General features: G+C 34.3%; 2 protein-coding genes across 2 annotated transcripts; one reads left to right on the plus strand and one right to left on the minus strand.

The window, feature by feature from the left end:
• Positions 1–4423: 4423 nt before the first annotated feature.
• On the plus strand, positions 4424–7773 carry LOC137838103 (auxin-responsive protein IAA27). The gene is made up of 5 exons (XM_068647333.1): positions 4424–5381; positions 6059–6282; positions 6644–6785; positions 6954–7015; positions 7438–7773. The coding sequence occupies exons 1-5, from the start codon at positions 4924–4926 to the stop codon at positions 7473–7475; spliced, it is 924 nt and encodes a 307-aa protein (XP_068503434.1). The 5' UTR covers positions 4424–4923; the 3' UTR covers positions 7476–7773.
• Positions 7774–11907: 4134 nt separating this feature from the next.
• LOC137838104 (uncharacterized) lies at positions 11908–13734 on the minus strand. Its single transcript, XM_068647334.1, has 2 exons — positions 13603–13734; positions 11908–13250 (listed from the first exon to the last, which is right to left on the minus strand). The coding sequence occupies exon 2, from the start codon at positions 13226–13228 to the stop codon at positions 12293–12295; it is 936 nt and encodes a 311-aa protein (XP_068503435.1). The 5' UTR covers positions 13229–13250; positions 13603–13734; the 3' UTR covers positions 11908–12292.
• Between the last annotated feature and the right edge of the window lie 179 nt (positions 13735–13913).

Raw genomic sequence — 13913 nt, forward strand, 5'->3', positions numbered from 1 at the left:
CTGCAGGCTTTTTTGCAGTATCCACTACATAGAGTGTGCTAGCTAGATGACAAGGTTCAAGGCTTGCCTTACATGAAGGATGACAAGACCCTCCTCAGAGAAAAAGGTGCATGAATAGGAGTTCCATTCAGCACAAACAAGACCTTCCTCATCAGTTAGTGCTGTTCTTCGAATATTATTGCTTTGAAAATTTGTAGTAACTTTGCATTCTTTCCCTACGCCACATGATGATGAAATTGGAAGAACACCAAGTCATGAAATGATAATTTCAGAATAGAATCAATCAAAACGTTTCTATGCATATCAGTTCAAAAATATTAATCATAAGTGATGATGGTGCCAACATATGCTTAAATTTTGAAACTCTATAGTATATTATATAATTGATATGATTGCCTCACACTACATATCAAAGTTTCTAGGTATAATCAGTAATAATACATTGAAAACTTTTAGTATACACTATTATTTATGATATGAAAAAAAATTTCATAAAAAAAAAACTGAAATTTTGGATAAATAGATGAGTAGTAAAGTGATACAAGTTGTTAATATATCACTTCTCAAGTATAATAACTATGATGAATGGTCCTTACTACAGCAATTAATTTCCAAAGCAGAAGAGATCTTAATTGATATAGTTGTTCCCTTTTGAACGTTATGCATGGTTTCATCAAGTTCTGCAACAGGGTTTGATGGCTGTTGGTAATGGTCATGTAGTTCTAGTAGTAGCTTTTATGGAGTTTTACTATAAACTCAATGTCTCTTTCACATTACTTTTGTAGGGTTAGATTTATCTCTAGATTTATGTGGTCGTACTAGACGATTTGCACACACACATATTTTTTATGAGTAGAAATTATTTTGAATTTTTATTTCTCTTCTTTCCTACCTCTTATATCTCAAAAGCAATGCACAACCACAAATTTCAGGGACTAGAATGGTTTTTGAGTAAGGAGAATCTTGTAGAAGAAACTGAAATATGTGTGTGAGATGTTGAGAGTGGGGTATTATTCATACATTACTATATTTTATGATAATCCATATAAGGCTAAGTATAAAAATATATAATTATAAAAAAGAAAGAGGTTGGGATTGGAGTGGTTGTTTAATATAATGGTAGATGGGGTCAAGGAAGTGATGCTTTAAAGATTCATGCTGTCTCCTATCCCTTACCCAAAGTCTCTCCTGCGATTATGACAATCATTTCCCTATCTTCTACTTATACATCATTTAAGTCCTTGTTTGGAACTTCATTTTTTTACTTTTCTTTCTTCCACTTTGCATTTTGTGTATGTTCATTGTTACTTTAAAAATAAAATAAAAAATACTCCACTTACAATATAAAAAGTTTGGAAATAGGTGATAAGATGATTAAGGTGAATATGCTACGTGAATTTTTAGAAGAGCAATATTGGAGGGGTGTGTGTTAAACATAGTATGATTCAATGTTTTGTGCAATTTTAAATTGTAATGCAATGAAAATTCCATTTAAATATTTGGGAATGTTAGTTGGGGTGTCACAAAAGAGGTATATTATGGGAGGCGTGTTGGAGAAAATAAGGAACATATTAGACAGATGGAAATGTGGTAAGTTTATGTTTATGACAGATAGGTTATGTTTAATTAAATCAGTTTTGTCATCTCTCTATTTTACTTGTCTTTATATAAAATGCCGAAAATGGTGACTCTCTATTCTACTTGTTTTTATATAAAATGCCAAAAATGGTGATGAAAGAGATAGTGAAATTACAAAGAAAATTCTTATGGAACTGAGGTTCAGAGGGTAGAAAAATTGTTTGGCTCTCATGGAAAAAAGTTTGTGAATCAATAAAAATAGGAAAACTTAGTATTATAGATATAAGACTATTAAATGTTGTTCTCTTAAGAAAATGGATTTGACATTTAAATACGGATAACTGTGGCCTCTGAAAAAAGATCTTAGAGTCAAATTACAGAGGTTGGAGAAGTTTAAAGGTTCAAGAAAAAAAAATTCACTTTTAGTAGAGGGACTTAAAAAAATGTTAATAATTAAATTTTTAAATAATTAAGATGCAAAATATAACCTAATCATCATTGTTATACCATCCATAATAAAGTGAAATGGAGGGAGTAACATATAATAAAAAAAAGTGAGAGTAAGTTCTTCTTATCCATTTTAAAAGGATGGTTTAACTATATAGCAAAAGTGCAATGGCAATTGGCAAAGACAACCCACCATCAAAATTTGATAGTAATAGAAGAGAAGACAAAATCACAACAAAACTTGATAATAAGTAAACGCCATTTTGAATAAGAAAGTAGAATCTAGTGGAGTGTCCATCATAATTTATGAAACTTAAGAATTTTCACAAGTGGGACCCATGTGGGTTCTACTTGGAATTCTCTTCTTTTGCATTGTCAATTTGTCATCATTCTCATCATTGGTTATTAGTTTATTGCCTCCAAAAAGATCCTTTTAAATTTCTAATTTACATAATACCCATTTCATTAAAATTCAAATATTTTTAATTATTGGTTTGGTTTTTAAATATACTTAAAAAATATTGTTTTTTAATTTTATTCTATAAATAAAATTCTTTATCTATATATACATATACATATTAAAAAGTTGTGGAACAAATGAGAAAGAATTTGATATTTTAAGAAAATGTTCATGTTGAGATTAGTTGTTGGTAAAGTTAATTTTATATTAATATGATTATAGAAATATAAAAAATACAAATAAATGAGATAAAATTATATATATATAGTTAAATAAAGACTATTTTTTAAAACGGGTATTTAAAACCAATTCAAATGAAAACGTGTTGATACATATGGTTATTTATATATTGTATCAAGACCTCGTACAAAGCAATAGAAAGAATTTGGTTTATACTTATTTTATTTCAAAGTTATTTTTATTTTGTTTTAAAAAATTATTTTTAAAAGTCTTTAGATTTGATTAATATTTTCAAATATATCTTAAAAGTTATGTGTTATGTCACCTCGTGCCTCCCCTCCATTTACTATACGAATCACACAAGTTTTTATAATAATAGCTATTTTTTTTTACAAAACTGTCATTTTAAAATTATTTTGAATGTATTTATAGTAAGTACGTATTCAACTATAAGATACCAAGAAGCGAATATTACTACAAAAATAATAAGGATTTCTTAATTTTTAAAATAATAAATATTTAAAATGAAAAAAACGTAGTGAAGCATACAATACTTTTTTTATAAGATAAAAAATTAATCAAAGTTACGTATAAAGCAAGAATTTCTCCACCATTTTTTTTATATAAAATTTAATTTTTCTTTATGGTTTATAATTTTTTGAGCCACATTGAAAATTTGGCTTTTTGGAAGACACTGTTCGTCCCATCATTTTCCTGCCATTCCTTGCCTTCCTTTTTGAAGCCTCAGATGTCTTTCGCCCAAACGATGCCTCCACTGCATCTAATCTTTTGGCCCACATTCAACAAAACATAACATTCTTTTAATATAAATTACTCTAACTTTTAATTCTTTTACTTTTTATTTCTTACAATTTCTTTATTTCTAGAACTTATTTTATTTTATAAATACAATAAAGTGAATTTTAAGCCTAACATAATCCCATAAAATCGGCTCATGAGGTACAATGAAATGTCCTAATCTATAGTGGAAGTGAGATCTCTAACACACCTCTCACGCTGAGACTGACAACTCGTTGGTGGGATAACATATTATGGATGGTCACTCGATAGTGGGTGCCCTGATAAATTCAACAAACAATCGCTAGGATAGACTCGAAATGACTCTGATACCATATTAAGAAGTGAATTTTAAGTCTAATTCAATCCCACTGACTCAAGAGATGAAATTTGCACCCACTTATATACAATGAAATGTTTTTATTTTATTTTATAAATACAATACACTTAAATTTATTTTAGATAAAAGTAACAATAGATGCTATCATGATAAATTTTGAATAATTACAACAAAACTCTTCTACTTGTTAGACATTATACAAACTCTATTCTATTTTTATATGATACTTTTAAGACAATGTTAAAATAATAGAAATAACACAAATTGAATATTAATTAATTAATTTATTTATATTTGACTCATCTTTATCATTAAAGAAATTTTCTTTATGCCTGAACTTGAACCTATAGAAAAATAAGGAGAGATATTTGTGAGAATATTTTCTAAAGTAGCATTCTTTATATAGTTTATTTATATTATTTTAAGAATAACCATGTTATTTGATGAGTGATTGAAAATTTAAAAATTGAATTCTAAGTTATTTAAATTCGAGTACTGTTTGATTATAAATATTAATTGTGTGTTAGTCTTCTTTTTTGAGTATGATAAGATAGTGATATAAATTGCTACAATTAAATAAATTATCCAAAACTAAAGAATGATGAACAGAATAATTTCTTGTAAAACCATGAGTGACAATGAAATTGATTTGCAAAAGGAATAATGAAACGAGTAAAGTATGCCAGGGACTTTCTGGGCTTTGTCGGAGTGGTCTCCCACAAAAAGATTCACACGAATTATAGAAAACAGAAAAAGCACATTCTTCAAAGGATTTTTTTTTTTCTTGCAAAATTTAATTTTTTTTGAAGAATAAAGCAAACAGCTATACACAGTTCCATATTCTCTTTTGTATAGTAAATGCAATCACAGTCTCTCATTCTCCCTGGTCCTCCAATTTTATCTTTTTCTTTTTTTGTTACACCACATACAACTCCATTACTATCAGTTTATACAGCAGAATGCATAGAGTTTTTATATAGAAAGCCTCAGAAAATCTTTTGTTTCCACTGTTAAATTCTGATTATTCAGTCTCAGTTTCTGTTTCCATCTCCCTCTCTATTGATTCTTTTCCATATTTGAGGATAACTGAAACTGTAGTAGTTGTGTGAGCTGGAGTTTGATGTCTGTGCCACTGGAACAAGGCTATGTAGGCTTATCAGAGGTTCCTGCAATGGAAGGTTCTGACAAGTTTTCCCAGAGGACTAGTGGTGGCTTGAACCTCAAGGCTACTGAGCTGAGGCTTGGTTTACCAGGTTCCGAGTCACCTGAGAGAGATGGGGGTGTGGAAGAAAGGAATGTGCACCCTTTAGGCATGGTGAAGAATTTGGTGTCTGGGGCCAAGAGGGGTTTCTCAGACACCATTGATGGGGGTTCTGGGAAGTGGCTTCTCTCTGGGAATGGTGGATCTGAGGTGGGGTTGGGAAAAGATTGTGGCTTGTTCTCACCAAGGGGTGTTGGTGCTAGTGCTGGCAAGGCTGAGTCTACCAACCAACAAACATCTGTTGTTAAAGATAAAGTTCCTCTGCCTCCAAAACCATTGAATGAGAAGAAACCTCAGATATCTGCTCCTGCTGCAAAGTAGCACCATCTTCCTTTAGCATCATCACATAATATATGTATACTTGTATTCAATATGTTTTCTTTGTCAAAATATTTGTTCACTTTGTGTGCTGTCCTGTTTATGGTTTTCTCAGTTATGTGTGTGCATATTTAGAAAATGTTGGAATCAAGAAGAAAATGGGATAATTCAAAGACAGTAAATGATTTATTTTTTTTAACTTTGAAAAAAATTATTTGGTTGAATTTTAAATTGAGAAGAAGGGAGAATAAAGTCTATCAAGGCGAGGTTTTTGAGTTCATTAACTCTTCTTGTTGCTAATTATGTGATCATGTTACTCTCTAGTGTTATAGAAGCTGTTAACTCTTTTCTATGTAATTTAGGGGGTATTCCTTGTATGTTAATCATGATCTAGGTTATTTTGGTTGTTCTGTAAATTTTCTTCTTCATCTGGGTTATCAATTGTTTGCTTTTCTGTATGACTTTCTACTGAACTCCTGGGATTATTCAGTGTCCTATAACCAATGGTTCAATTTTCATGGTGAAACTTTATTGTTTTTTTCTGCCCTGTGTTCTTATTTGTTATGCATTTCCCTTAGAAAGCTTAGTGATTGGGTTCCTTTTGTTTTGAAGTTATGATCTCTGATCTCTGCATAGATGATTATCTCAACTGGGGCTATTCTGTTTCTTGAATCAGGGAACAGGTTGTGGGATGGCCACCAATCCGATCTTTCAGGAAGAACTCAATGGCCACTCAGCTTCCAAAGAAAGATGATGATGCAGAAGCCAAATCTGGAGGCCTTTATGTGAAAGTTAGCATGGATGGTGCTCCATACTTGAGGAAAGTGGATCTCAAAATCTTTGGAACTTACATGGAACTGTCTTCAGCCCTGGAAAAGATGTTTACTTGTTTTACAATCAGTGAGTTCTGTTTTTCTTTACTAGCAATTTACAATCAAAGTTGTTGTTACCTTCTTACTATAAAATTAAGCATAGCTTTGAAATTTCAATATTCTCTGGTTATACCAATCATTCTCTTGATTTGATTTTGATGAGAGAAGTATAAAGAGTTTATCATGATCAGAACTGGCACCCTTTTAGATCTATGTGGATGACTAAATCAGGATCCTAAGTCTTCCAATGTCACAGGCTCAGGCTGGTTGGTTCCATGAGCTGGGGGAATATTTACGGGAGTGCTATGAATAGGTCAAATAATTCTTTACCAATAAAATGCTTTGTATGTTTCAGATTCTGATACTGTTTTCACCAATGACAAGTGCAGGTCAATGTGGTTCTCATGGAGTTTCTGGTCGAGATAAGCTGAGTGAAAGTAGATTGATGGATCTCCTTCATGGTTCAGAATATGTTCTCACCTATGAAGACAAGGATGGTGATTGGATGCTAGTTGGTGATGTTCCATGGGAGTGAGTGCATATTATGTCTCTGTTATGCATTATTCTGATTCCATTTCCATTTTGGTGTTAATGAGTCAAACTATGATTTTTTACAAAGACATTTATTTTATCATCTTAATAATATCAGAATCAACAAAGGAGAATAAGAGAAATGATGTTGTTGTTGTTGCTTTTTAGGATGTTCACTGACTCATGCAAGAGACTGAGGATAATGAAGAGTTCTGAAGCAATTGGACTAGGTGAGACTGACACATACATCTATGTGCTTTCTTTTATATCTTGTCGTAGCATTGATAAACTCATCACTCATGATATAACTCCATTGCATAATGCTACAAAATGATATCCACAACACTTAAAAGAGCCAACAAGTGTGTGAAGCCACTGAATTGCAAGCGAGTTTACACAAATCAGAAGATAACTCTTTTGGTATGAAAATGAGTGAGGAGTATTGATGTGTAAATCATTCTAGCTGCAAAACTTTGACTCCATTATCATCTTACCATATTTTCTTAAAATGATGGAAATGTCCATCATCCCTTGAAGGTTTTATACTTTCAATATGAATCAGAGTTCACACTTCAGCATTTTCTTTTGTTCTTAAATAAATCATCAAACCAAATTTACAGTGTACTTACCTACCTAAGTTTGATTCCTGCAGCACCAAGAGCCATGGAAAAATGCAAAAGTCGCAACTAGAAGCAATATGGTACTGATACAGAAGAGATGGAGTATTATTATTATTACCTTTAAACACATCATACAAGAGTCTAAAGGCAAGTGCAGGGCACAAGCTGAGGCTTCTCTTGCTTGAATATGTAAAATCCTACATAAGGGATCAATATATGTTTTGTTGTAGACATTTCTTAGGCTTGTTTACCCTCACTTCTCTTCAATCACTGCACTGTGGACTTCATATGACTGAAGCTGCCTTAGTAAGTAAATTTTGTAACTCAAGTCTCTAATGTTTAATATTGGTGAGCATTTTAACTTTCAAGTCATGCATGAAAAACAAAATAACACCTTAACTTCAATACATTTGAAAGGAATGTATTAAAAGATAGACAGTGATTTGGGTGATTCATGATAATGCTCCTTTAGAAGTTTTTCTTGTTAATGTTATAAAGCAGATGTAGATTAATGACAGCATTTCAAGATTCAGAAGAAATAGTTTAATACTTTTTCTAAAATGTAATATTATGGTAATAGATACTTTCAATACACACTCGTAGCTTAAATAATATCTCAAATTTGAGTGTTATAATTAAAAACTCGTGCCAAAAGCCAATGAATATTTTGTTTTTGTACTTTAAGAATGTCAGGAACATTCCTTGAAACTAATAATGAAGACATCATTTGAGTGCATTGGTGTATTGGCACAGAGCTTTTATATACTTACCTATACTTGTATTTTTTTTCTCACATTCTCACATTATATTTCATATCATGCTTCTCTTCAATACAACAACCAACAAATAAAAAAAGAAAAAAGAAAAAATATATGTATTTCCTTATGATCTTCAAATATTAACACTCAAAACCAATTGAAAATTATAATTTTTAAATTAAGAAAAATACTGGGTATTATTTAACACTAAGATATGGTTAAGGCAGTAGCATGCGAACCTTTTTACTATTGAAAAGCATTTGATTCATTGATTCCTCTTCCTTATTACACAAAACACAACCTTGAGTCAACACATTCCTAATTTTAAGGTTATCTTTTGTGGACAACATGTTCCTAAGACACCTCTAAATAGAGATAATCATCTTAAGAGGTAACTTCGTATTCAAAGTGACAGTGTGGTTCCTATCTTAATCCATGTAAGATATCATGTGTTGATGATAGTGCTAAGTGTTGTGATTAGTTGCTTTATTATACTAAAAATATATCTTTAGTATTTCATTTGGTGGACTTGCATTAGTTTTTGGATTGGGTCACATGGTTGGCTGCTGAAGGTGAAATTGATGAATTTTGGGCCTTATGTAAGATTGATTGAGAGCCAAGTATGGAATCCACATTTGGCAATTGCTTCCTGCACCCAACACAATTTCAAAAATTTCAAAAATACCATTTATTCTGGAAATGAAAATCTGGAATTGAAAATAATGCATTCCAAAAATACCATTTATTTTTCATTCTTATATTGAAACACCTTTTAACAATTTGTTTTTTTTATTCTTATCATCAAACACCTTATCACAAAGAAATATCATAAACTAAGTTTTTTTTTATCAGCAATAAACAATGAATAAATGTGAGTCACTTTAAGGGTGACCCAACCCTTATACGAAACATACGACCTTTAACCTTGTGCACAACACACACCCCGCCAACTCCTAAATACTTAAATAAATCCGAAAAGAACCGCCTACAACCCTCACTCTTATACCCAAACAAGGCATCAAAACATCATCTCCATACAGACCAAATGATCAACACACCAATCAGAGAAGGAAAAGATTGCATCCCGCGACTTGGAAGTAACCCAAGCCCATGCCTTTAGTTGCACCAACGTGAATACTTCCAATACGTCTATTACACCCCCTCTAAATATTACTTTGTTTCTATGTTTCCAGATTTCGTTGACGACCGCGATCCAAATCACTCCCCAAATCTCATTTACCGAAACAGACACGTTACTCAACCTAAACTGAGAGAAATTAAGCAGTGGAACATTATGAAACACACCTTGCACGCCCAACCAAGCCCAACAAAGGTTCCACACTCGCCACGCAAAACTACACTAAAAGAATAGACGAGTGTTAGATTCCTCCTCCACCCCGCAAAGACTACACACAGAATTTACCACCGTGATCCCACGTTTTTCCAAGTTAGCCTTAGTAGCCAACTTATTTTCCAACACCCTCCACGCCGTAACATGTGCAGAAGGTACAACCTTACACTTCCAGAACTTCATAAACTCCCCCTCTCTCTCCCCTACTCAGCCCCCCCTTAGACGGAGATATCCAGTTTTAACCGAATAGCCTACCTCCTCCCCTTCCTTCCACTCCCAGCTATCTTCCTTCTCCAAATTCAAGCTCACACCCTGAACTTCCTGAGACAGTAGACACACTAAATTCTTTTCCCACTCAAAAAGATTCCTTCTCCAACCAAACTTCCAAACCCAAACATTGTTGTTCCAAGCCCCTACCTCTGCCACCGTGGAAGCTTTTGAGACACTAAGTGAAAACAGCCTCGGGAAAACACTTTTCAACGCCCCCTACCCACCCAATTGTCTTCCCAGAACATAACTTCCTTCCCATTACCCACCTTCCAAGCCACGACATCTTCAAAATTCTGACCCCACCCTTCTAAGCTCCACACCTCCCTTAAATCTTTCCACCATAGGGAATCTGAACTTCCTCCCCTTCCCTCTCTCAAATTTCTCCAATCCCCGTACTTGGAATCAATTACCTCCTTCCACAAACCACCCTTATTCGACCTCAGACGCAAAATCCATTTACCGAGTAAAGCCGAGTTGAAAATCCTTAAGTCAATGACGCCGAGCCCTCCATCCTCCCGTGCTTCACACACCTTTTTCCAAGAAGCCCACGCTACCTTTCTTCCATCAGAGCCCTAGCCCCACATGAAATTCCTTTGAATACTCACTATCTCGTTTGCCACCCCAACAGGCATTTTGAAAAGAGATAGGTAAAACAAAGGGATAAAAGAGAGAACTGACTTGATCAGGCAAATTCGCCCTGCCATAGACAATAGCCTGCCTTTCCAACTACTCAGTCTTCTTTTCACTCTATCTATCACCCCAGCCCAAAACTCCTTTTTCTTATGACACCCTCCTATCGGCAAACCCAAATAAACTAAAGGAATTGTCATCACCTCGCAATTAAGAATTGTCACAAAACGCTGAATCGATATTTGCTTTACCCCCACACCTCCTAACTTGCTCTTCATAAAATTCACCTTAAGCCCAGATGCAAGTTCAAAACAATTCAGAGCCTCCTTAATATTGAAAATGCTTTTGACATTAGCTTCACAAAAGAAAACAGTATCATCAACATACTATAACATGTTAACCTTCACCTTCTCTCTGCCAATCTCCAGACTATCTATCATCTTCCTCTCAGTTGCCATTCTAGACACGCCTGCCAAGCCTTCTGCCGCAATAAAAAACAAAAAAGGGGCTAACGGGTCACCTTGTCGAAGTCCTTTTTTTGGGAAGAACTCCTTAGACGAACTACCATTCACTAGCACAGACACAGAAGCAGACTCCAAACACCCTTTTATCCAACGAATCCATTTACCACAAAAACCGAGTCTTTCTAACATATAATAGATGAACTCCCATCTCACTGAGTCATACGCCTTTTCAAAATCGGCTTTGAAGAAAACACAACTTTTCTTCCTTCTCTTTATCTCATCCAGAACTTCATTGGCGACTAACACACCATCCAACAAACCCCTCCCCTGAAGAAAAGCAGACTTCCTAACATCGATGACTTTACCAATCACCTTTTTTAGACGCTGCGACAGAGCCTTCGAAATAATTTTGTATAGACATCCGACCAATGAGATAGGTCTAAACTCCCTAAGCCGCAGAGGATTTTCACATTTAGGGATCAAGCATAAGAATGACGCATTTGAACCCCGAGGCCATTTTCCGAAGGATTCGAAATCCTTTACTGCAACCATAATATCTGCTTTGATGAGATCCCAACAAAACTTTATAAATCCATATTAAAGCCGTTTGGACCAGGACTCTTCGAGCTATCACAACTCCACATCGCTTCCTTAATTTCCTTTTTAGTAAAATCTCCAATCAACATCTGATTATCCTCCACGAAAATGGAATTAAAACAAGCGTTGTCCATCCTAACCGGCAACTCTTCATTTCCAACAAACCTGGCTTCGAAGAAATCTCTGACCTTAACCTTAACCTCATCCTTATCCTCACTCCACCGACCGTTTTCAAAAATCATAACGTAAGTAGGTACCAATTAATAATTAATGAAAAAAATTTAACAGAAAAATAAAGAATAGGTTAATTAAGTGGACAGATATTTGTAAGAAAAAAGGGATTAAACCATTTTGATAACTAAAACATGTAACTCTAAACCTTAAACTCCAAATCTTATATAAAAGGAATATGAGTAGGTAGGGTTTGGAACATTATGAAAACAGAAAAATCTTATGATCTTCAATAATGCTTAGTCGGTGCAGCATCCTAACACAATTTTTACCTATTATTCATATAGGTGCTTCAATAAAATCCTATGTGTAAAAATGGTGAAATAGGCCAGCTTAAAGGATTGGACACATCCTCTTCTTTCATGCTGTACATGTTAGTTACACATGCAATTATATTTTTGCATATTTGGAAGACTTCCATGGCTGAATGCTGGTTTGGAGCATGCATCAGAAGTAGTGAAGAAATGATTATATGATGTAGCAACAATGTTGGCTGCATTCTCTACTGATATAGTTTGGTGCCTTTTCTTTTCTGCATAATTAGGCAATGTTGAAAAATGAGATAGTTTCCTCTACCTTTTCTCTTTTATCTTCTTTGCAATCCAAAGAAATTCCTAATGATGTTAACAGTTTCTGCATGAATTATATTACCGTTGCCATCCCCATTGAACTCTCCTCTATTTGTTACGTTTCGTTGGGTTCCATGAGATGATGGTGTTGGAGGAGTAGCGTCGCTGTCTTCACTCTCAGATCGCAATCTACGCTGGCATTGGATATTCTTGCAATGAGGGCATGAAGAAAGCTTCCACGTCCCTGTTCGAATCACTTCTTCAATCATGAAAACTAATGCAGAAGAAGGGTGTTCCACGGGGCCTTCTACGCTGAAATCTAATCCCCCATTACGCTCTCCAATCTCCACCACAACTGAAAAACCTATATCTCCACCACAATTTCTACCACTACCACTATTCACGTAATAATGTGCTACGGTTACCATGTAGGTTTGTTCTTCATTGTTGATTCTTATTTTCTTCTTCTCAGTAACCAAAAGACCCATCCTAGTTCCAGACCCATATGCCCAATAGTACGTTTCTACCTCGCCCCTCCGTGACCGTGATTCACCATATTGTTTTTTTTTGGCTTCCCTGAAGATAGTATCAATCACCTCATATGGTTTGTGAAGAAAAGCATTCTTTTTCTTTTCTTTCCCTACGAATACGTAAAGCGTTGCACATTGAGGACGAAGAAGTGTTGAATGTTGCCCTATATTTGGGTAAAGATCGCTGACAGAGATCGATATGCTCTCACTACCTGAATTTCTATCGGTGGTTCTGGATATGGAAAGTGTACAACTCATTCCGTCTACCTTGTACTTGAGCTCCCAGTCTTGTATCTTTTCTTCATCGTTTGTTATTTCTTCATGTTTTGTGACGGTAATGGTAGCGGCATTGTCGAGTTTAACATGGTAAGAACAATACTTTCCATTCCCCAGAAGACGAAGGCCGCTAGGACTATTCCCCATTTCTACGCACCAATTTCCAGATCTATCAAAACATAATTATAAATCCATATCAATAACATTCACTTCTCTTCCAACATACCAAGTTTCTTAAAGATACCAAGTTTCTTAAACATATCAGGTTTCTTAAAGATACCAACATAATCTCCATCTTTTAGAAGATGAAAAGTTGTCAGAACTATTTCCCATGTGTATTTATATATATGTGTTTGGTGAGTAGTAGAATATGTAGTAGACCATGCAACATCCATGAGTGAAGTAGGAAACAAAATGTATGCAGATAAAGATGTAGAAAAACAAATGCTGTAAGACCAGCAAACAAAGAATCATCCCAAAACTGGAAAGATCAACCTAACAAGACATAAATCCAACCATACCTGCACGTGCAATTCGACCACCTTAATAGGTTTTTTCGATAATTCCGATGAAGGTGAAGACGAAAAATTTGGTGGTGCAGTTCATTGCTGTGTGCTTGGAAAGAATATAAATAGATAGATCATAGATTCTTACCACGGTAACATCAAGGGAAGCGTTAATCTTCCGCACAATAATTTATATGGCATCTAATTCTTGTTCCAATATATTATCATTCTTCTCTATCTTTCCAACATAATTCACATCATGCTCTTGCACTTTACTTTTGTTCGATTCTTTCAGCCATTTTTTTCTTCTATACTTGTGAGATTTA

The sequence above is a fragment of the Phaseolus vulgaris genome, chromosome 4, assembly GCF_000499845.2.
Source record: "Phaseolus vulgaris cultivar G19833 chromosome 4, P. vulgaris v2.0, whole genome shotgun sequence".
Taxonomy (NCBI): Eukaryota; Viridiplantae; Streptophyta; class Magnoliopsida; order Fabales; family Fabaceae; genus Phaseolus; species Phaseolus vulgaris.